Consider the following 24316-nt stretch of genomic DNA (forward strand, 5'->3'; position numbering starts at 1 on the left):
AACATGCTGCGGAATAAACAACGCAGCGTTTCCGCGCATCTGTTTCTGCAGCATGTGCACTGCGGATTTTGTTTTCCATAGGTTTACATGGTACTGTAAACTCATGGAAAACAGCTGCGAATCCGCAGCGTCAAAACTGCTGCGGATCCGCAGCAAAATCCCCAACATGTGCACATACCCTTACTTCTTTGCTTAGCCACATTGGGTGTTTACTATTTCTTGTCCTTTTATTCCCACAAGGGTCGGGGGCTCCGTATATAGGGGGTTCTAATGATTTGATTATCTCGGCACAGAAACATTCCTTTATCATCAGTTGTGGACGTTTTATTATTCCAAGATCTTTTGATTAGAATGTTCATTGTGGCACAGCACCTTTAACCAAATTATTATTTATTATTGTAGCGCCATCTATTCCATGGCGCTTTACAAGTGAGGAGGGGTATACATAATAAAAACAAGTACAATAATCTTGAACAATACAAGTTATAACTGGTACAGTAGGAGAGAGAACCCTGCCCGCGAAGGCTCACAACCTACAAGGGATGGGTGAGGATACAGTAGGCGAGGATAGAGCTGGTCATGCAGCGGTTTGGTCGATCGGTGGTTACTGCAGGTTGTAGGCTTGTCGGAAGAGGTGGGTCTTCAGATTCTTTTTGAAGGTTTCGATGGTAGGCGAGAGTCTGATATGTTGTGGTAGAGGGTTCCAGAGTAGGGGGGATACGCGAGAGAAATCTTGTATACGATTGTGGAAAGAGGAGATAAGAGGGGAGTAGAGAAGGAGATCTTGTGAGGATCGGAGGTTGCGTGCAGGAAAGTACCAGGAGACGAGGTCACAGATGTATGGAGGAGACAGGTTGTGGATGGTTTTATATGTCATGGTTAAGTTTTTGTACCGGAGTCGGGTAATGGGGAGCCAGTGAAGGGATTGACAGAGGTGAGAGGCCGGGGAATAGCGGGGAGACAGGTGGATTAGTCGGGCAACAGAGTTTAGAATAGATGGGAGGGGTGCAAGAGTGTTAGGCCATGTTCACACTTTGCGGGTTTTACCGCGGATCCGCGGCGATTTTGATACTGCGGGTCCGCAGCAGTTTCCATAGCGTTTACATTTACATGTAAACCCTATGGAAACCGCAAACCGCAGTGCACATGCTGCGGGAAAAAACGCGCAGAAACGCAGCGGTTTACAACCCGCAGCATGTCACTTCTTTGTGCAGAATCGCTGCGATTCTGCACCCATAGGAATGCATTGATCCGCAAACTTCCCGCATGGGGCTGTGTCCACGATGCGGGAAGTAAGCGGATAATGTGCAGATGGTACCCGGGGTGGAGGAGAGGAGACTCTCCTCCAGGCCCTGGGAACCATATTAGTGTAAAAAAAAAAAAAGAATAAAAATAAAAAATAATGATATACTCACCTCTCAGCGCTGCACGCGGCTGTCCGGTCTCAGGGTTGCTGTGCGAGCAGGACCTGCGGTGACGTCGCGGTCACATGACCGTGATGACGCCGCGGTCACATGACCGTGACGTCACGAAGGTCCTTCTCGCACAGCATCTTTGGAACCGGACCGCCGCGTGCAGCGCCGAGGAGATCGCAACGTCAGAGGGTGAGTATATAACCATTTATTATTTTTAACATTACTATTGATGCTGCATAAAGCTGCATATGCAGCATCAATAGTATAGGAGTAAACCCGCAGCGGAAACCACAAAACTAACCGCGATAAATCTGCAGGGATAACCGCAGCGGTTTTGCCCTGCAGATTTATCAAATCTGCTGCGGGAGAACCCGCAGAGGACCCCGCAAAGTGTGCACATAGCCTTAGAGGGGAGGCCACAGAGCAGGAGGTTACAGTAGTCGAGGCGAGAGATGATGAGGGCATGGACTAGAGTTTTTGCAGATTCTTGGTTTAGGAATGTGCGGATCTGTGAAATATTTTTGAGTTGAAGGCGGCAGAAAGTGGAAATGGCTTGGATATGTGGTTTGAAGGAGAGATCAGTGTCAAGGATTACCCCGAGGCAGTGAGCTTGTGAAAAAAAAAATATCCCCATTGACTTGCATTGGGTTTTGTGTTTCGGTCGGCCACACGACTTTTCACAATAATCGGCCGATTTCACACCATCCGACTTTCGAGAAAGTCGGGTTTCACGAAACCCGACTCGATCCTAAAAAAGTAAAAGTCGCTCAACCCTAGTGGTGATTAGGGTTGAGCGACTTTTACTTTTTTAGGATCGAGTCGGGTTTCGTGAAACCCGACTTTTTTCAAAAGTCAGTTCGTGTGAAATCGGCCGATTATTGTGAAAAGTCGTGTGGCCGACCGAAACACAAAACCCAATGCAAGTCAATGGGGATATTTTTTTTTTTTTTAGCTTCTCTCTCCCTCTCCTCGGACAGTGTAAATCACTACATTCCTCGGACTGTGTAAATCACTACATCCAAAACGGTAAGATGGCGTTTATACCCCCACCCCCTGGGACGCCGCACAAAGCAAGACGAGACCTGTGTCATCACGCTGCCCACACACCTTCATTGGCTGAAAAAATGGCGGTTAAAGCGTCATACGAAACGCAACTTTGGAGCAAAGATCGCCTACCGCATGGCCGATCCCACACTGAGATCGGCTCGGGTTTCACGAAACCCGACTTTGCTGAAAGTCGGCGACTTATGAAATTGACCGATCCGTTTCGCTCAACCCTAGTGGTGATATCTGGACCAGAGATGTAGATCTGTGTGTCGTCAGCATAGAGATGATACTGAAAACCATGAGATTCTATGAGCTGTCCCAGGCAAAAGGTGTAAATGGAGAAGAGCAGGGGCCCTAGAACTGAACCTTGCGGGACTCCGACAGATAGGGGGTGAGGTGGTGTGTGAGTGGGAGACGCTGAATGTCCAGTCAGAAGGGAAGGGATCGGGTCAAGTACACAGGTGGTGAGACGCGATCTTGAGAGTAGAGTGGAGAGTCGATCTTCTGTAATGGAGAAGTTGGTTTTGGATGTGGAGGGCTGGGTAGTTAGGAGGAAGCGCTCGTCAACTAAAACTGTCTCTGATGTTCTCAATCTTCTGCTTAAAAAATGAGGCAAAGTCTTCAGCTGAGATAAGTGGGGAGGTGGTGCTGGGGGAGGGAGGAGAGAATTGAAGGTGTTGAATAACTGTTTAGGGTTGTGAGACAGGGAGGATATGAGAGATGAGAAGTAGGTTTGTTTTGCTGTGGTGAGTGTGGCCTTGAAAGTAGTGAGGGACTGTTTGAATGCGATGAAGTGCTCGTTGGAGTGGGATCTTTTCCATCTCCGTTCAGCAGCCCTGGAAGCTCGCCTTAGTTCTTTGGTCAGGCTGGTGTGCCAGGGCTGTCTGTTGATTTTTCGAGCTTTGGTATGTGTGAGAGGGGCAAGAGATTCCAAAGCTACAGCTATTGTGGTGTTATATAGAGCGGCAACGTCATCCGCATTGTGTAGGGAACCCATGTCTGTGAGGGAGGAGGGATTCAGAGAGTGAGTGTAGATCAAGGTGTTTAAGATTTCTGCGAGGGTGTGCAAGTTTGTGGGGTGGGGATTGTAGACAAGGAGTGGAGAGGGAAGAGAATGTGAGTAGATTGTGGTCAGAAAGAGGAAGAGGTGAGTTACAGAGGTTAGATAGGGAGCAGAGGCAGGTGAAGATGAGGTCCAGTGTTTGACCATCTTTGTGAGTGGCTGCAGAAGAGCATTGAGTGAGGCCGAAGGAGGAAGTGAGAGATAGAAGCTTAGTGGCAGCTGAGAGGGAAGTGTCAATGGGTATGTTGAAGTCACCCATGATGATAGTGGGGATGTCTGCAGAAAGGAAATGAAGTAGCCAGGTGGTGAAGTGGTCAAAGAAGGTGGTGGCTGGCCCTGGGAGGCAGTAAATTACAGCCAGTTGGAGGGGGGAGTAGATGCGCACAGAGTGCACCTCAAAGGAAGGGAGGGTAACAGAGGGTGGCAGTGGGATGTAGGTGAAGGTTTTCTCCTGTCAGATAACTGCTCCAACTCTTCCACCATGCTTGCTGCTGGGGCGGGGTGTGTGAGAAAGGTGGAAGCCACCATACGAAAGTGCAGCAGGAGAGGCTGTGTCAGAAGGGGTGAGCCAGGTTTCGGTGATGGCGAGGACGGAAAGTTTGTTAGTAATAAAAAGATCATGGATGTAGGAAAGCTTGTTGCAGACAGAGTGAGCGTTCCACAGAGCTCCTGTTAGTGGGACTGGGGAAGTGTGGGCTGGGCAAATGGGTATAAGGTTAGAGAGGTTACGGAAATTTGTGATAGAGCGTGGATGGGAGGTAGAACTGACTGTGGAGATGTGGTGAGACCAGGATTTGGAGAGCTATCATCAGCAGTGAGAAGGAGCAGAGAAAAAGTGTTATAGGAATCATTCTGTTGCAAAGCCAGCACACTGCATACCATTGAATGATATGAATGAATTGTAAGTCAATTTTCACTGTTAATCCCTGTTTATTTGTAATTGTAGAATACACATGACTCGTCTCCTTTATCTTTTTAATATTTTTGTTAATACTGTCGATCTTTTACGGAGTAAAATATATAATTTTACTAAGCTTTTCTCTTTTGCTCTATACGGAGTGTGTGTCCTCTGAAGTGAATTGCGCTACTAATTTGGGTTGGCTTCGGACCCATTTAATCGAAGCTGGTGGCGGCATACCTTGTTCTGTGCGATTGGGAATCTTTGCAGCGATGGCGGCGTTGATAATAATTGTTCTCGCCTGTGTGGGAGTAGTTATATAGCCCTCGCTGCAGTGTGCCCAATAGCCAGTACATAGCAGGCAGCCTTTCTGGCAACTAATTACCCTAGGTGCAGTACCTATATGACCTGAGGGTAAGGGGGGCGCCAGAGAGCTGCAAGTTCCAAACCAGAAGTGGGATATAGATAAATCCCCTTCAGAAGGAATCAGGGGCAACACAAACAACCCCGGTTCGTGACAAATTGGTGTGAGTAGTGGGGATGATAAAGGTATCCTCCCCGGGATCCCTGACATACTGCTGGGATCCATGACAGTGTTGGCAGCACAGTGTGAATCATCTGTCTGAACAGACGCTAAGTACTCCGGCCCTTTTCGGTTTTGTTTCTGTCACGGATCCTACCGTGCTGCCACCAATTTGTCACGTACCCACTTCTCAGCACGCGAATTGGGGTTGTGATTGCAAGGGTTAATCTATCTCCCCCCTCAGTCCAGCATTCAACCTCTATCCTATGCTGTAATGGAAGCATAAATCACACACCGACCCAGGCCACACACTCGCTCATACACGCTGCCACCACTCACCGAACACACGGGGATGAGTCCCAGAAATATTACTACTACTGTCTGCCAATCATAAGGCTCACACAGTTTAAGGCTATGGATTCTTTATAACATACAAGGTTCAACTTGTTAAAGTTTTATGTTTTAATACAAAAAGGTACAGTGCTTATAATAAAAAAAAGGTATAAAAATATGGTCATAAAAAGACATACAAATATGCAAAACAGTTATAAAAATAAACAGAAGAAAACTTACAGAAATGTCTAACTTTGTAGTCTGCTTTCTGCTCCCTGAGGGTGGGATGAATATGGACTGGAACACATCAGCTCAGCTGCCCCACAATATGTGAACACGATTCTATGTATACAGGCCTGATTTATAGAGTCACCCTGGAGGTCAGATTTCTAGAACAGCCTCTCAGGTTAATATTATAATTGCTTGTTTTTTTTCATTGGCTCATGGCCACTCCACCAATGAATATATTTTTTTCCTCTGAACACTCTTTGCCAAAAGGTTCTCACAGATAGATAGTGTCAGGCTGTAATTGATATCTCTCTTCAAAAAGAGCTAGAAGGTGTGAAATGTTTCCCCTTCATCCTGGTTCCCAGCCAGACCCCCTGGAGAGATTGGAGACAGCAGACTGCCTTCCCATGATACATATGTTGTCACCTTTGTGAGACCTGCAAGTCTCAGGACAGATGTTAAACTGCTGGTTACACATATAAACCTATACATTTTTCACCAGTTTCCCTTTCTCGTATGACACAGATGAGATGCCATGTATCAGAGTAGTGTTACTAGATACTTAATTTCATCAAATATTTTACAGATTGTGCTGTATGTTCAAAGGAACAAAGGTACAACGCAAGGCAAACAGCAGTGGCATAACCCCTCCATCACACAGATGGCAACAAACAGCGGAAGAAAAAGTAATGAAAAAGCAGGAGCCACTGACAACTGTGTGGGGTCCAGCACGCCACAAGAGTAACAGGGCAGTCATTGAAGGACAGAAAAGTGACCACAGCTCTGGAGGCTAACACATCACGTAACTGCAGAATAGTGATTGTAGCTCTGGAGGATAAGACATTATGTAACACCAGAATAGTAATTGTAGCTCTGGAGGTTGAGACATGATGTAACAGCAGAATAGTGACTGCAGCTCTGGAGGGGACTGATGTGATAATGCTGCATGTCAAATCCTCCAGAGAATGCTCATCTACAGGGGAGGATTCATCTTCCATCTCTGGTTGTGGCCATGGAGGTCTATACGGATTGGGGCCCGGCCTTGATGATGGCACTTTGTGTCCAGTCTTCTTACTCTGGAGCTGCACTGCAGTTTCCGAGGCTCAACGTGAAGGACGTTCTTGGCCATTGTTCAGCGAGGTTCCTTCATTCACGATCCACATTTCATCCATGCAGTGACCACACACTGGATGTTCACCTGGCAGTGATACTCGGAGAGGCCGATGTTCAGTCTTACAGCAGAGATTTCATGGATGACTGGTTCACACAGGTGAGGTCTCCGCTCTGCGTCGCCTTATGTCGGTAAAGCCAGGAGCAACGCTCAGAGCCCCATCCCAAAAGAGGAGCATGGCGGCCACAGGCCAGGTACCTGAGCAACAAGTAAACAGAAGTCACCAGCACAGAGAGTACAGCGATGTCGTACATACCGGACAGGACCCCCGCCCCGCTGACGTAAACGCTGGACCGTCCACCCACCCCGATATACACGCCAGACCATCCTACCACCATGGATAAGATACACATTGACATTTATGGTCTCCAGGTTCAATAAATGATCCAGAGGGCTCATCTACCCTGGAGATAACACACAATCACTCAGATTCCGGAGAACCAGATTCTTGCCCACTGCCGCTGTGTCAGGTGTATGACCACCTTTAGGACTAAGGTCAGGTTCGCATGGTGTTTTACCCTTGCGCGAGTGGCTCCGTTGGGTCTTGTGTGAAGTCCTGGATTTCAGGATTCCGGCGTATGCACTGATGGGGTCATTGACTGATACAGACGGGGCAGGCTGCTCTGTCTGATGCCATAGTTGCATATTTGAGACCAATTCCTAGACCAGTGATGGCGAACCTATGACACGCGTGTCAGTGCTGACACGCGTAGTCATTTTCAGTGACACGCCGGCCGCCGGCCGCGGCCCCATAGAAATTGCTTCTTTCCCAGGGTCTGAAGGAGAGGAAACTCTCCTTCAGGCCCTGGGAACCATATTAATATGTAAAATAAAGAATTAAAATAAAAAATATTGATATACTCACCTCTCCGACGCAGCCTGGACGTCCGCGAGGGAACCGGCAGCGTTGTTTGCTTAAAAATCGCGGTTTTCCTTCCTTACTTGAAGTCCCGGCTTGTGATTGGTTGCGTGCCGCCCATGTGACCGAGACGCGACCAATCACAGCAAGCCGTGACGTAATTTTAGGTCCTTCAGGATTTTAAAATTACGTTCCAGCGTTGTGATTGGTTGCGTCGCCCATGTGACCGCACGCAACCAATCACAACGCCGGAACGTAATTTTAAAATCCTGAAGGACCTAAAATTACGTCACGGCTTGCTGTGATTGGTCGCGTCTCGGTCACATGGGCGGCACGCAACCAATCACAAGCCGGGACTTCAAGTAAGGAAGGAAAACCGCGATTTTTAAGCAAACAACGCTGCCGGTTCCCTCGCGGATGTCCAGGCTGCGTCGGAGAGGTGAGTATAGCAATATTTTTTATTTTAATTCTTTATTTTACACACATTAATGTTGTTTCGATACCGATACCCGATACCACAAAAGTATCGGATCTCGGTATCGGAATTCCGATACAGCAAATATCGGCCGATACCCGATACTTGCGGTATCGGAATGCTAAAGTAAACAATGGCATCCGATCCGATTTTTTATCGGATTGGATGCCATGCAGGAGGTCTGTGGGTCCAAACAACAGAGCTCCGGTGCAGAGCGTCTAGGCCTGGGACTTCCGGTAGGCCAGGCGCAGCTCCCGGAAGTCCCAGGCCTCTGCGTCGGATCTGTGTTGTTTGGGCGACATTGCGCTGCTCCCTGCTGCGCCGACCAGAAGTCCCAGGCTGCACCGACCAGAAGTCCCAGGCTGCACTTCTGAGGCCTGAGGAGATAGCTGTCTGGAGGCCCTGTGATAGCTGTCTGGACTCAGGCCCTGTGATTGCTGTCTGGACTCAGGCCCTGTGATAGCTGTCTGGACTCAGGCCCTGTGATTGCTGTCTGGACTCAGGCCCTGTGATTGCTGTCTGGACTCAGGCCCTGTGATAGCTGTCTGGACTCAGGCCCTGTGATTGCTGTCTGGACTCAGGCCCTGTGATTGCTGTCTGGACTCAGGCCCTGTGATAGCTGTCTGGACTCAGGCCCTGTGATTGCTGTCTGGACTCAGGCCCTGTGATTGCTGTCTGGACTCAGGCCCTGTGATTGCTGTCTGGACTCAGGCCCTGTGATTGCTGTCTGGACTCAGGCCCTGTGATTGCTGTCTGGACTCAGGCCCTGTGATTGCTGTCTGGACTCAGGCCCTGTGATTGCTGTCTGGACTCAGGCCCTGTGATTGCTGTCTGGACTCAGGCCCTGTGATTGCTGTCTGGACTCAGGCCCTGTGATAGCTGTCTGGACTCAGGCCCTGTGATTGCTGTCTGGACTCAGGCCCTGTGATTGCTGTCTGGACTCAGGCCCTGTGATAGCTGTCTGGACTCAGGCCCTGTGATTGCTGTCTGGACTCAGGCCCTGTGATAGCTGTCTGGACTCAGGCCCTGTGATAGCTGTCTGGACTCAGGCCCTGTGATAGCTGTCTGGACTCAGGCCCTGTGATAGCTGTCTGGACTCAGGCCCTGTGATTGCTGTCTGGACTCAGGCCCTGTGATAGCTGTCTGGACTCAGGCCCTGTGATAGCTGTCTGGACTCAGGCCCTGTGATAGCTGTCTGGACTCAGGCCCTGTGATAGCTGTCTGGACTCAGGCCCTGTGATTGCTGTCTGGACTCAGGCCCTGTGATTGCTGTCTGGACTCAGGCCCTGTGATTGCTGTCTGGACTCAGGCCCTGTGATTGCTGTCTGGACTCAGGCCCTGTGATAGCTGTCTGGACTCAGGCCCTGTGATAGCTGTCTGGACTCAGGCCCTGTGATAGCTGTCTGGACTCAGGCCCTGTGATTGCTGTCTGGACTCAGGCCCTGTGATAGCTGTCTGGACTCAGGCCCTGTGATAGCTGTCTGGACTCAGGCCCTGTGATAGCTGTCTGGACTCAGGCCCTGTGATAGCTGTCTGGACTCAGGCCCTGTGATTGCTGTCTGGACTCAGGCCCTGTGATTGCTGTCTGGACTCAGGCCCTGTGATTGCTGTCTGGACTCAGGCCCTGTGATTGCTGTCTGGACTCAGGCCCTGTGATTGCTGTCTGGACTCAGGCCCTGTGATAGCTGTCTGGACTCAGGCCCTGTGATAGCTGTCTGGACTCAGGCCCTGTGATTGCTGTCTGGACTCAGGCCCTGTGATTGCTGTCTGGACTCAGGCCCTGTGATTGCTGTCTGGACTCAGGCCCTGTGATAGCTGTCTGGAGGCCCTGTGATTGCTGTCTGGACTCAGGCCCTGTGATTGCTGTCTGGACTCAGGCCCTGTGATTGCTGTCTGGACTCAGGCCCTGTGATTGCTGTCTGGACTCAGGCCCTGTGATAGCTGTCTGGACTCAGGCCCTGTGATTGCTGTCTGGACTCAGGCCCTGTGATAGCTGTCTGGACTCAGGCCCTGTGATAGCTGTCTGGACTCAGGCCCTGTGATTGCTGTCTGGACTCAGGCCCTGTGATTGCTGTCTGGACTCAGGCCCTGTGATTGCTGTCTGGACTCAGGCCCTGTGATTGCTGTCTGGACTCAGGCCCTGTGATAGCTGTCTGGACTCAGGCCCTGTGATTGCTGTCTGGACTCAGGCCCTGTGATAGCTGTCTGGACTCAGGCCCTGTGATAGCTGTCTGGACTCAGGCCCTGTGATTGCTGTCTGGACTCAGGCCCTGTGATTGCTGTCTGGACTCAGGCCCTGTGATAGCTGTCTGGACTCAGGCCCTGTGATAGCTGTCTGGACTCAGGCCCTGTGATAGCTGTCTGGACTCAGGCCCTGTGATAGCTGTCTGGAGGCCCTGTGATTGCTGTCTGGACTCAGGCCCTGTGATTGCTGTCTGGACTCAGGCCCTGTGATAGCTGTCTGGACTCAGGCCCTGTGATTGCTGTCTGGACTCAGGCCCTGTGATTGCTGTCTGGACTCAGGCCCTGTGATTGCTGTCTGGACTCAGGCCCTGTGATAGCTGTCTGGACTCAGGCCCTGTGATAGCTGTCTGGACTCAGGCCCTGTGATAGCTGTCTGGACTCAGGCCCTGTGATTGCTGTCTGGACTCAGGCCCTGTGATAGCTGTCTGGACTCAGGCCCTGTGATAGCTGTCTGGACTCAGGCCCTGTGATAGCTGTCTGGACTCAGGCCCTGTGATAGCTGTCTGGACTCAGGCCCTGTGATTGCTGTCTGGACTCAGGCCCTGTGATTGCTGTCTGGACTCAGGCCCTGTGATTGCTGTCTGGACTCAGGCCCTGTGATTGCTGTCTGGACTCAGGCCCTGTGATTGCTGTCTGGACTCAGGCCCTGTGATAGCTGTCTGGACTCAGGCCCTGTGATAGCTGTCTGGACTCAGGCCCTGTGATTGCTGTCTGGACTCAGGCCCTGTGATTGCTGTCTGGACTCAGGCCCTGTGATTGCTGTCTGGACTCAGGCCCTGTGATAGCTGTCTGGAGGCCCTGTGATTGCTGTCTGGACTCAGGCCCTGTGATTGCTGTCTGGACTCAGGCCCTGTGATTGCTGTCTGGACTCAGGCCCTGTGATTGCTGTCTGGACTCAGGCCCTGTGATAGCTGTCTGGACTCAGGCCCTGTGATTGCTGTCTGGACTCAGGCCCTGTGATAGCTGTCTGGACTCAGGCCCTGTGATAGCTGTCTGGACTCAGGCCCTGTGATTGCTGTCTGGACTCAGGCCCTGTGATTGCTGTCTGGACTCAGGCCCTGTGATTGCTGTCTGGACTCAGGCCCTGTGATTGCTGTCTGGACTCAGGCCCTGTGATAGCTGTCTGGACTCAGGCCCTGTGATTGCTGTCTGGACTCAGGCCCTGTGATAGCTGTCTGGACTCAGGCCCTGTGATAGCTGTCTGGACTCAGGCCCTGTGATTGCTGTCTGGACTCAGGCCCTGTGATTGCTGTCTGGACTCAGGCCCTGTGATAGCTGTCTGGACTCAGGCCCTGTGATAGCTGTCTGGACTCAGGCCCTGTGATAGCTGTCTGGACTCAGGCCCTGTGATAGCTGTCTGGAGGCCCTGTGATTGCTGTCTGGACTCAGGCCCTGTGATTGCTGTCTGGACTCAGGCCCTGTGATAGCTGTCTGGACTCAGGCCCTGTGATTGCTGTCTGGACTCAGGCCCTGTGATTGCTGTCTGGACTCAGGCCCTGTGATTGCTGTCTGGACTCAGGCCCTGTGATAGCTGTCTGGACTCAGGCCCTGTGATTGCTGTCTGGACTCAGGCCCTGTGATTGCTGTCTGGACTCAGGCCCTGTGATAGCTGTCTGGACTCAGGCCCTGTGATAGCTGTCTGGACTCAGGCCCTGTGATTGCTGTCTGGACTCAGGCCCTGTGATAGCTGTCTGGACTCAGGCCCTGTGATTGCTGTCTGGACTCAGGCCCTGTGATTGCTGTCTGGACTCAGGCCCTGTGATAGCTGTCTGGACTCAGGCCCTGTGATAGCTGTCTGGACTCAGGCCCTGTGATAGCTGTCTGGAGGCCCTGTGATTGCTGTCTGGACTCAGGCCCTGTGATAGCTGTCTGGACTCAGGCCCTGTGATAGCTGTCTGGACTCAGGCCCTGTGATAGCTGTCTGGAGGCCCTGTGATTGCTGTCTGGACTCAGGCCCTGTGATAGCTGTCTGGACTCAGGCCCTGTGATAGCTGTCTGGACTCAGGCCCTGTGATAGCTGTCTGGACTCAGGCCCTGTGATTGCTGTCTGGACTCAGGCCCTGTGATAGCTGTCTGGACTCAGGCCCTGTGATAGCTGTCTGGACTCAGGCCCTGTGATAGCTGTCTGGAGGCCCTGTGATTGCTGTCTGGACTCAGGCCCTGTGATAGCTGTCTGGACTCAGGCCCTGTGATAGCTGTCTGGACTCAGGCCCTGTGATAGCTGTCTGGAGGCCCTGTGATTGCTGTCTGGACTCAGGCCCTGTGATAGCTGTCTGGACTCAGGCCCTGTGATAGCTGTCTGGACTCAGGCCCTGTGATAGCTGTCTGGACTCAGGCCCTGTGATTGCTGTCTGGACTCAGGCCCTGTGATAGCTGTCTGGACTCAGGCCCTGTGATAGCTGTCTGGACTCAGGCCCTGTGATAGCTGTCTGGACTCAGGCCCTGTGATTGCTGTCTGGACTCAGGCCCTGTGATTGCTGTCTGGACTCAGGCCCTGTGATTGCTGTCTGGACTCAGGCCCTGTGATAGCTGTCTGGACTCAGGCCCTGTGATTGCTGTCTGGACTCAGGCCCTGTGATTGCTGTCTGGACTCAGGCCCTGTGATAGCTGTCTGGACTCAGGCCCTGTGATTGCTGTCTGGACTCAGGCCCTGTGATTGCTGTCTGGACTCAGGCCCTGTGATTGCTGTCTGGACTCAGGCCCTGTGATAGCTGTCTGGACTCAGGCCCTGTGATAGCTGTCTGGACTCAGGCCCTGTGATAGCTGTCTGGACTCAGGCCCTGTGATAGCTGTCTGGACTCAGGCCCTGTGATAGCTGTCTGGACTCAGGCCCTGTGATTGCTGTCTGGACTCAGGCCCTGTGATTGCTGTCTGGACTCAGGCCCTGTGATAGCTGTCTGGACTCAGGCCCTGTGATAGCTGTCTGGACTCAGGCCCTGTGATAGCTGTCTGGAGGCCCTGTGATTGCTGTCTGGACTCAGGCCCTGTGATTGCTGTCTGGACTCAGGCCCTGTGATAGCTGTCTGGACTCAGGCCCTGTGATAGCTGTCTGGACTCAGGCCCTGTGATTGCTGTCTGGACTCAGGCCCTGTGATTGCTGTCTGGACTCAGGCCCTGTGATTGCTGTCTGGACTCAGGCCCTGTGATTGCTGTCTGGACTCAGGCCCTGTGATTGCTGTCTGGAGGCCCTGTGACTACTACAGCAACCATCATCCAGTGAACTGTGGGGTGTCATTGGCCATTACTGAGATAAGTGAGAGGGAGGCATCAGTGATGGCGAACCTGTGGCAGTCCAGCTGTTGCAAAACTACAATTCCCATCATGGCTGGCCATTCAAAGCAAAGGCTTTGGCTGTGAAGACATGATGGGAATTGTAGTTTTGCAACAGCTGGAGTGCCACAGGTTCGCCATCACTGGAAGAATTCCCCCTCCCCCTCACTTATCTTAGTTCACGGCACCCCACACAAGTTAAATAATAGCAAGACCAACAAAAGAAACCAACTGACAGATGAACAAAGAAGTCACTAAGCAGGTAAGTTAATTCTAATTATACATATTTGTTATTTAAACTATACATGTCGCAAAATTATGTTTTTTTATCAAGGTGACACACCACCCAAGTTATGCTCGGTTTTTTGGCGAATTTTGACACACCGAGCTCAAAAGGTTGCCCATCACTGTCCTAGACGCAGGTGACTGCAGATACGCCCAAATCACGTTTTACAAGTATGTCAGATGTAAGCCCCAGGATGGAGCCACTGACGGTAGGGTAATACGCAGCGTGAACAGTCCACAGCAGATCTTTGGAGATGTGAACTATCCTCCCATGTGCAGGTGGTGGGGGACCATAGTGTTACTGGAGAAGCTTAGCCATCAAGGAGCCAGGAGAACAGCTCTATGGTAGAAAAAGAAAAAAAAAAATGTTCTCCAGTACAGATGAGTAAAACGTCACATTTATTATGGTCTCATGAGACCATAACTAAGGCTATGTGCACAATTGTGGATTTGGCTGCGGATCCGCAGCAGTTTTCCATGCGGTTTACAGTATCATGTAAACCTATGGATAACCAAATCCGCAGTGCCCATGCTGCGGAAAATACTGTGCAGAAAAGCTGTGGTTTACTTTCCGCAGCATTTCAATTCTTTGTGCGGATTCCGCAGCAGTTTACACCTGCTCCTCAATAGGAATCCGCAGGTGTAAAACCAAAGGTGAAATCAGCTAAAAAAACGCAGGAAATCTGCAGGTATGACGCAGTGCCCTTTACCTGCAGATTTTTCAAAAACAGTGCAGAAAAATCCGCACACAAATCCGCAACGTGGGCACATAGCCTAAGACTTTCTAAGTTGAAACGCGTCGGTCAAGCCCCCCTGGAATCTCTTTGGAGTGCCAACATGTCCTTACTTTAACAAATTTGGAATAAATGTGAAGTTTTACTTATCCACGCTGGAGAAATTTTTTTTTGCTTTTTCTGCTTCAAGAAGAGCCCAGGACCAAGGCTGCTCCGAGCGTGCATTTCCTCCCCATCCAGTGACAGACGCACGGTGAGCTATTTTTCCCTCTCTACAACAGCTCTATGGGGATGAGGCTGGAGATTTAGCGGCTCAGCTACACCTGAGATCTATGCAGGTTTTCCACATTTTCCTGTACCGTTTTACTCATGAACTGGTCACAGAAAGCCCACCACATGTGTACCCCAATACGTCACACAGGACACCCCACTAGTGACCTTACCTCCACATCACATATCCAACGACGAGGAGCAGAACTGCCACTCCAGCCACCATGGCCAGCCATGCTGAGGAAGGAGACATAGTGAGTACAACAGTAGAGGAGGAGTGCGAGCGGGAACATGAGCCTCACACAGGGATAAGCATCCACCAGACACCACATATCTCTGGTGGGAACATGTCAGGTGAAAATCCGAAACGTACAGCCCTCTGCGCCCCAACATCTCAAATGTTTGTCTCCCCATTAATCTCCATAGCTGGCGAACACTGTGATGCCGTCGGCTCTCTCCAGACCCCTACTATAGACATGAAGGTTCAGCCAACAGCTCTCTCCAGAACCCCCACTATAGACACAAAGGCTCAGCCAACAGTTCTCTCCAGAACCCCACTATAGACACAAAGGCTCAGCCTTCAGCTCTCTCCAGAACCCCTTCATTATAGACAATTAAGGCTCAGTCATCAGCTCTCTCCAGACCCCCCACTATAGACACAAACGCTCAGCCAACAGCTCTCTCCAGACCCCCCCACTATAGACACAAAGGCTCAGCCAACAGCTCTCTCCAGAACCTCCCATTATAGACACAAACGCTCAGCCAACAGCTCTCTCCAGAACCCCCCATTATAGACATGAAGGCTCAGCCAACAGCTCTCTCCAGACCCCCCACTATAGACACAAAGGCTCAGCCAACAGCTCTCTCCAGAACCTCCCATTATAGACACAAACGCTCAGCCAACAGCTCTCTCCAGAACCCCCCATTATAGACATGAAGGCTCAACCATCAGCTCTCTCCAGATCCCCCATTATAGACATGAAGGCTCAACCATCAGCTCTCTCCAGACCCCCCACTACAGACATGAAGGCTCAGCATCAGCTTTCTCCAGACCCCCCACTACAGACATGAAGGCTCAGCCATCAGCTCTCTCCAGAACCTCCCATTATAGACATGAAGGCTCAACCATCAGCTCTCTCCAGACCCATTATAGACATGAAGGCTCAACCATCAGCTTTCTCCAGACCCCCCACTACAGACATGAAGGCTCAGCCATCAGCTTTCTCCAGAACCTCCCATTATAGACATGAAGGCTCAACCATCAGCTCTCTCCAGACCCCCCATTATAGACATGAAGGCTCAACCATCAGCTCTCTCCAGATTCCCCATTATAGACATGAAGGCTCAGCATCAGCTTTCTCCAGACCCCCCACTACAGACATGAAGGCTCAGCCATCAGCTCTCTCCAGACCCCCCATTATAGACACAAACGCTCAGCCAACAGCTCTCTCCAGAACCCCCGATTATAGACATGAAGGCTCAACCATCAGCTCTCTCCATATCCCCCATTATAGACATGAAGGCTCAACCATCAGCTCTCTCCAGATCCCCCATTATAGACATGAAGGCTCAACCATCAGCTCTCTCCAGATCCCCCATTATAGACATGAAGGCTCAGCCAACAGCTCTCTCCAGATCCCCCATTATAGACATGAAGGCTCAGCCAACAGCTCTCTCCAGAACCCCCCATTATAGACATGAAGGCTCAACCATCAGCTCTCTCCAGAACCCCCCATTATAGACATGAAGGCTCAACCATCAGCTCTTTCCAGACCCCCCACTACAGACATGAAGGCGCAACCATCAGCTCTCTCCAGAACCCCCCCATTATAGACATGAAGGCTCAGCCATCAGCCATCTCCAGATCCCCCATTATAGACATGAAGGCTCAACCATCAGCTCTCTCCAGACCCACCCACTTCAGACATGAAGGCTCAGCCATCAGCTTTCTACAGACCCCCCATTATAGACATGGAGGTTCAGCTCGGCTGATGCACTGCTGACAGCTACATGGAGTTTCGCCAAACGTTCATGGGTTTATTAATGGGGAGAGGGGAGTTAAAAGCTTCCAAACAGATCAAGTTTTGAAATTCCACATGTCCTCCTTTCCCACACTGTTGTCCTACTGAACCACCGCACAACCAGCTCTACCCTCTCCTAGTATATCCTCACCCATCCCCTGCAGACTGTGAGCCCTCGCGGGCAGGGTCCTCCCTCCTTCTGTACCTGTTAGTGCCTTGTTTTTTGCTCATGTTTATTGTACTTGTTTATATTTGTTCCTTTTCACATGTAAACCGCCATGGAATAAATGGCGCTATAAAAATGTATAATAATAATAATAATATTATTATTAATAATCATTATTTGGAGACCCCATTCACAGATACAGTCTGTTCTTCCTGACAATATCGTCAGATGTGTCCGCCTGCGCTGTGTACGGGCGCCTCCAAGACCTCTGCAGGACTCTTGGCCACTCACCATTCTTGGAGGCATGGAGCTCACTGCTTTGTGCTGGATGGCCTTCATCCGCCCTAGGGGAAGACGAGCTCTGCGAGTATGGAGCCTCAGATGATCCCGGGCTTCTCAGACCTGAAACTCAAGCACACAAATGCAGCGAGATCTCTACATGTGCTGCAGATCTCCACTGACCAGCAAAACTAGCAGAGTGCCCACCTCTGTACAGCAGCACATATCCCGGACCGCTGAGCTGACCATCGGACTGGAAGCTTATCTGGAGTTGGTCTGTCTGGAAAGTCACAATGTCTGGAGGGTCTTGTCCCCCTCGAATCCTTAAAAGAAGATTTCCACTGTCCCGGTCCTTCACCTCTAGAATGTCATTAGGATCTGGAACATCAAAGGACTGAAAGCGAATCTGTATAGCCGTAATGCCGGGGAGGATGAGATACCACAGACATGACTGCTCCGCGCTGTACTCATCTGGGAAATCTGGGGAGTACAGGACTCCGTCCGCCGAGGAAAAGTTTCCATGACAAGTCCCCACCCACACTGTAGAGAAGACAAAATGTGAGGACACCCAAAGAAGCCCACCCGCCCAGCGCCACAGCTCCCGGAGCCCACCCCCGCTCAGCGCCGCAGCTTCCTGAGCGCCACAGCTCCCAGAGCCCACCCCCGCTCAGCGCCGCAGCTTCCGGAGCGCCACAGCTCCCGAAGCCCACCCCCGCTCAGCGCCACAGTTCCCGGAGCCCACCCAACCAGCGCCACAGATTCCTGACTGCCATAGCTCCCGCCACCCAGCCCAGCAGCTCCCTGAGCACCACAGCTCCCAAAGCCCACCCGCCCAGCGCCACAGCTACCAAAGTGCCACAACTCCCGGAGCCCACCCGACCAGCACCACCGCTTCCTGAACGCCACAGCTCCCGCAGCCCACCTGCCCAGCGCAGCATCTCCCTGAGCACCACAGCTCCCACCGCCCACCCACCAAGCACTGCAGCTTCCTGAGTGCCACAGGTCCCAGAGTCCACCCACCCAGTACCACAGCTACCAGAGTGTCACAACTCCCGCAGCCCACCCGACCAGCACCACAGCTTCCTGAACGCCATAGCTCCCGAAGCCTACCTGCCCAGTGCCACATCTTCCCGAGCCCACTGAATGCTACATCCCCCGGAGACCACCTGCCCAAGGCCGCATCTTCCTGGGCCCACTGAGCGCCACAGCTGCCAGAGTTCAGCTTACTGAGCTCACCCACCCAGTGTCCTCAACTTAGCAGCTCCTAGTGCCCATCTGCCAAGCTCCACATATCGGGAGGGCGCTGGAGCCCACTTGCCCAGCTCCCTGGCCCCAGCAGCTCTACAGCTCCCGGAGCCCACCTGCCCAGCGCCGCATCTTCCTAAACCCACTGAGTGCCACAGCTCCTGGAACTTACCCATCCAGCTCAGCAGCTTTTGAGCACCACAGCTCCCGGAGCCCAGTCGCCCAGCGCAGGAGCTTTTGAGCACCACAGCTCCTGGAGCCCACCCACCCAGTGCAGCAGCTATCTGAGCGCCACAGCTCCCAGTGCCCACCCACTCCGTACAGCAGCTTTCTGAGTACCACAGCTCCCAGAGCCCACCTGCCCAACGCCACATCTTCCGGAGCCACCTACCCAGTGCAGCAGCTTTCTGAGCGCCACAGCTCCCGGAGCCCAGTTGCCCAGAGCCTCAGTTTCCTGAGACCGCCCGCCCAGCTCCCAGAGCCCACTGAGTGCCACAGCTCCCGGAGCCCGGCTTACTGAGCCCACCCACCTAGTAGTGTCCTGAGCCTAGCAGCTCCTGGGAAGAGCGCGGAAGCCCACTCGCAAAGAACCCTGAGCCCAACAGCTCCTGGAGCCCACCTGCCCAGTATCCTGAACCCAGCAGCTTCGCAGGTTCCTGAGCTTACCAGCCCAGTGCCGCAGCTTCCTGAGCCCTCAAGCCCAGTTCTGCAGCTTACTGAGCCCAGCTCCCAAAGCCCACCTGCCCATCAGCTCCCAGAGCCCACCCACCCAGATCCACAGCTTCATGAGCCACCCGCTGAGCACCCTGAGCCCAGCAGCTTCGCAGTTCCTGGAGCCCACCCACCCAGTGCTGCAGCTCCCTGTGCCTACCTGCCTAGAGCCCAGCAGTGTCACAGCTTCCTGAGTTTACCCGCCCAGCGCCACAGCTCCGGGAACCCACCAGTACCCAGAACCCAGCAACTCCTGGAGCCCACCAGTACCCTGAACCCAGCAACTCCTGGAGCCCAGCACCACAGCTTCACGAGCCCACCTCTTCACAGCTCTTAGCACCGTACACACTCACCGCTGTACACGCTGAGCTTCCCATCACCACCGCAGAGTTCACTGGTTCTTCCAAAACAGACCTGGTCACATTGAGAACTGCCAGCCATTTCCAGAGCGGCCACCTCAGTCGAACTGCCACAAAGGCACGCATAGCCGGCCTCCACCCCCGCGTACTGCCGGGAAAAGGGAGGTAGACAGGGCATTATGGGAAAGATGATGAGAAGTGAGGGGGACGGGGCATTATGGGAAAGATGAGGAGAAGTGAGGGGGACGGGGCATTATGGGAAAGATGAGGAGAAGTGAGGGGGACGGGGCATTATGGGAAAGATGAGGAGAAGTGAGGGGGACGGGGCATTAAGGGAAAGATGAGGAGAAGTGAGGGGGACGGGGCATTATGGGAAAGATGATGAGAAGTGAGGGGGACGGGGCATTATGGGAAAGATGATGAGAAGTGAGGGGGACGGGGCATTATGGGAAAGATGAGAAGTGAGGGGGACGGGGCATTATGGGAAAGATGATGAGAAGTGAGGGGGACGGGGCATTATGGGAAAGATGAGAAGTGAGGGGGACGGGGCATTATGGGAAAGATGATGAGAAGTGAGGGGGACGGGGCATTATGGGAAAGCTGAGGAGAAGTGAGGGGGACGGGGCATTATGGGAAAGCTGATGAGAAGTGAGGGGGACGGGGCATTATGGGAAAGATGATGAGAAGTGAGGGGGACGGGGCATTATGGGAAAGATGAGGAGAAGTGAGGGGGACGGGGCATTATGGGAAAGATGATGAGAAGTGAGGGGGACGGGGCATTATGGGAAAGATGAGGAGAAGTGAGGGGGACGGGGCATTATGGGAAAGATGATGAGAAGTGAGGGGGACGGGGCATTAAGGGAAAGATGAGGAGAAGTGAGGGGGACGGGGCATTATGGGAAAGATGATGAGAAGTGAGGGGGACGGGGCATTATGGGAAAGATGATGAGAAGTGAGGGGGACGGGGCATTATGGGAAAGATGATGAGAAGTGAGGGGGACGGGGCATTATGGGAAAGATGAGGAGAAGTGAGGGGGACGGGGCATTATGGGAAAGATGATGAGAAGTGAGGGGGACGGGGCATTAAGGGAAAGATGAGGAGAAGTGAGGGGGACGGGGCATTATGGGAAAGATGATGAGAAGTGAGGGGGACGGGGCATTATGGGAAAGATGAGGAGAAGTGAGGGGGACGGGGCATTATGGGAAAGATGATGAGAAGTGAGGGGGACGGGGCATTATGGGAAAGATGAGAAGTGAGGGGGACGGGGCATTATGGGAAAGATGATGAGAAGTGAGGGGGACGGGGCATTATGGGAAAGATGATGAGAAGTGAGGGGGACGGGGCATTATGGGAAAGATGAGAAGTGAGGGGGACGGGGCATTATGGGAAAGATGATGAGAAGTGAGGGGGAAGGGGCATTATGGGAAAGATGATGAGAAGTGAGGGGGACGGGGCATTATGGGAAAGATGAGAAGTGAGGGGGACGGGGCATTATGGGAAAGATGATGAGAAGTGAGGGGGACGGGGCATTATGGGAAAGATGATGAGAAGTGAGGGGGACGGGGCATTATGGGAAAGATGATGAGAAGTGAGGGGGACGGGGCATTATGGGAAAGATGACGAGAAGTGAGGGGGACGGGGCATTATGGGAAAGATGAGGAGAAGTGAGGGGGACGGGGCATTATGGCAAAGATGATGAGAAGTGAGGGGGATGGGGCATTATGGCAAAGATGATGAGAAGTGAGGGGGACGGGGCATTATGGGAAAGATGATGAGAAGTGAGGGACGGGGCATTATGGGAAAGATGAGAAGTGAGGGGGACGGGGCATTATGGGAAAGATGATGAGAAGTGAGGGACGGGGCATTATGGGAAAGATGATGAGAAGTGAGGGGGACGGGGCATTATGGCAAAGATGATGAGAAGTGAGGGGGACGGGGCATTATGGGAAAGATGATGAGAAGTGAGGGGGACGGGGCATTATGGCAAAGATGATGAGAAGTGAGGGGGACGGGGCATTATGGGAAAGATGATGAGAAGTGAGGGGGACGGGGCATTATGGGAAAGATGAGAAGTGAGGGGGACGGGGCATTATGGGAAAGATGAGGAGAAGTGAGGGGGACGGGGCATTATGGGAAAGATGAGGAGAAGTGAGGGGGACGGGGCATTATGGGAAAGATGAGGAGAAGTGAGGGGGACGGGGCATTATGGGAAAGATGATGAGAAGTGAGGGGGACGGGGCATTATGGCAAAGATGATGAGAAGTGAGGGGGACGGGGCATTATGGCAAAGATGATGAGAAGTGAGGGGGACGGGGCATTATGGGAAAGATGATGAGAAGTGAGGGACGGGGCATTATGGGAAAGATGAGAAGTGAGGGGGACGGGGCATTATGGGAAAGATGATGAGAAGTGAGGGGGACGGGGCATTATGGGAAAGATGATGAGAAGTGAGGGGGACGGGGCATTACGGGAAAGATGACGAGAAGTGAGGGGGACGGGGCATTATGGGAAAGATGAGAAGTGAGGGGGACGGGGCATTATGGGAAAGATGAGAAGTGAGGGGGACGGGGCATTATGGGAAAGATGAGGAGAAGTGAGGGGGACGGGGCATTATGGGAAAGATGAGGAGAAGTGAGGGGGACGGGGCATTATGGGAAAGATGAGAAGTGAGGGGGACGGGGCATGTCAGGATGTGACTTTTCTTTGCCTCATGTCCTTTCCTCCGGCAGTACTGGATGCATGTCTGTATCGTGAGTCTCCTTGACGTTCCGCTCGCCCCACTGAGGGCAGGCGGAGATCCCCGATCCATAAAGCAGCCGACGTATCCGGGCACTGGAGCAAGAAAATGGCAATAAATCCCACTGACGCCCCAACATACAGAGGTGCAGCCACATATGAGCCGACATGGGAGCCAGGGGTAACCATAGATTATGGGGAACCTACTGTGGCATGATGGGATGTCACAATACTTCCAGTATATGCCGTCCTCAGTCTCAGACACGTAGCACCATGGCTGGACGTCAGAGTCAGGATTCCTGCAGAAATAGAAATAATCATCCAGCGTCCGGGAGGTGGCACGACTGGAGCATGTACACTCACCGGCAGGTGTGATGTCACTGGAAGGTGTGAGGTCACAGTCACTGGCAGGTGGGATGTCCGTGGAAGGTGCGAGGTCACAGTCACCGGCAGGTGGGATGTCAGTGGTAGGTGCGAGGTCACAGTCACCGGCAGGTGGGATGTCAGTGGAAGGTGCGAGGTCACAGTCACCGGCAGGTGGGATGTCAGTGGAAGGTGCGAGGTCACAGTCACCGGCAGGTGGGATGTCCGTGGAAGGTGCGAGGTCACAGTCACCGGCAGGTGGGATGTCAGTGGTAGGTGCGAGGTCACAGTCACCGGCAGGTGGGATGTCAGTGGAAGGTGCGAGGTCACAGTCACCGGCAGGTGGGATGTCAGTGGAAGGTGCGAGGTCACAGTCACCGGCAGGTGGGATGTCCGTGGAAGGTGCGAGGTCACAGTCACTGGCAGGTGGGATGTCCGTGGAAGGTGCGAGGTCACAGTCACTGGCAGGTGGGATGTCAGTGGAAGGTGCGAGGTCACAGTCACTGGCAGGTGGGATGTCCGTGGAAGGTGCGAGGTCACAGTCACTGGCAGGTGGGATGTCAGTGGAAGGTGCGAGGTCACAGTCACTGGCAGGTGGGATGTCAGTGGTAGGTGCGAGGTCACAGTCACCGGCAGGTGGGATGTCCTTGGAAGGTGTGAGGTCACAGTCACCGGCAGGTGGGATGTCCGTGGAAGGTGCGAGGTCAGTCACTGGCAGGTGGGATGTCCGTGGAAGGTGCGAGGTCACAGTCACTGCAGGTGGGATGTCCGTGGAAGGTGTGAGGTCACAGTCACTGGCAGGTGGGATGTCAGTGGTAGGTGCGAGGTCACAGTCACTGCAGGTGGGATGTCCGTGGAAGGTGCGAGGTCACAGTCACTGGCAGGTGGGATGTCGCTGCACTGATGTCACATGGATTTCTAGGTCTTGGTCACTGCTGCAGTTAATGTCCTCTCTGCCCCCAGACAGAACTTCATTACTTTTTGATGGAGACAAACTGGTGAATATACAGGGTTCTCAATAACAGATAAAGAACATAGGACTGAATTTAGTATCGTGACCAGTAGGGATGCTGGGGGCTGCCCCGTGGTTTGTTAGGGATAGTGATGCTGGGGGCTGCCCCGTGGTTTGTTAGGGATAGTGATGCTGGGGGCTGCCCTGTGGTTTGTTAGGGATAGTGATGCTGGGGGCTGCCCTGTGGTTTGTTAGGGATAGTGATGTCTGGGGGCTGCCTCGTGGTTTCTTAGGGATAGCGATGTCTGGGGGCTGCCTCGTGGTTTCTTAGGGATAGTGATGCTGGGGGCTGCCCCGCGGTTTCTTAGGGATAGTGATGTCTGGGGGCTGCCTCGTGGTTTCTTAGGGATAGTGATGTCTGGGACTGCCCCGCGGTTTCTTAGGGATAGTGATGCTGGGGGCTGCCTCGTGGTTTCTTAGGGATAGTGATGCTGGGGGCTGCCTCGTGGTTTCTTAGGGATAGTGATGCTGGGGGCTGCCTCGTGGTTTCTTAGGGATAGTGATGCTGGGGGCTGCCTCGTGGTTTCTTAGGGATAGTGATGCTGGGGGCTGCCTCGTGGTTTCTTAGGGATAGTGATGCTGGGGGCTGCCTCGTGGTTTCTTAGGGA

The 24316-nt window shown here is 52.8% G+C and overlaps 1 protein-coding gene across 1 annotated transcript in view; it reads right to left on the reverse strand.

Annotated features, from left to right (window-relative positions):
• Positions 1-5702: 5702 nt before the first annotated feature.
• KREMEN2 (kringle containing transmembrane protein 2) overlaps positions 5703-24316 on the reverse strand; it is a 28270-nt gene continuing 9656 nt past the window's right edge. The window contains exons 3-9 of the mRNA XM_077273650.1: positions 22541-22632; positions 22305-22429; positions 19591-19744; positions 17489-17821; positions 17294-17404; positions 14989-15052; positions 5703-6876 (exon numbers count right to left, since the gene is read on the reverse strand). Coding sequence (XP_077129765.1) covers positions 6741-6876; positions 14989-15052; positions 17294-17404; positions 17489-17821; positions 19591-19744; positions 22305-22429; positions 22541-22632 — 1015 coding nt within the window. The 3' untranslated portion in view covers positions 5703-6740. The remainder of the gene's footprint in view (positions 6877-14988; positions 15053-17293; positions 17405-17488; positions 17822-19590; positions 19745-22304; positions 22430-22540; positions 22633-24316) is intronic.

Source organism: Ranitomeya variabilis, chromosome 7 (genome assembly GCF_051348905.1).
Source record: "Ranitomeya variabilis isolate aRanVar5 chromosome 7, aRanVar5.hap1, whole genome shotgun sequence".
NCBI lineage: Eukaryota > Metazoa > Chordata > Amphibia > Anura > Dendrobatidae > Ranitomeya > Ranitomeya variabilis.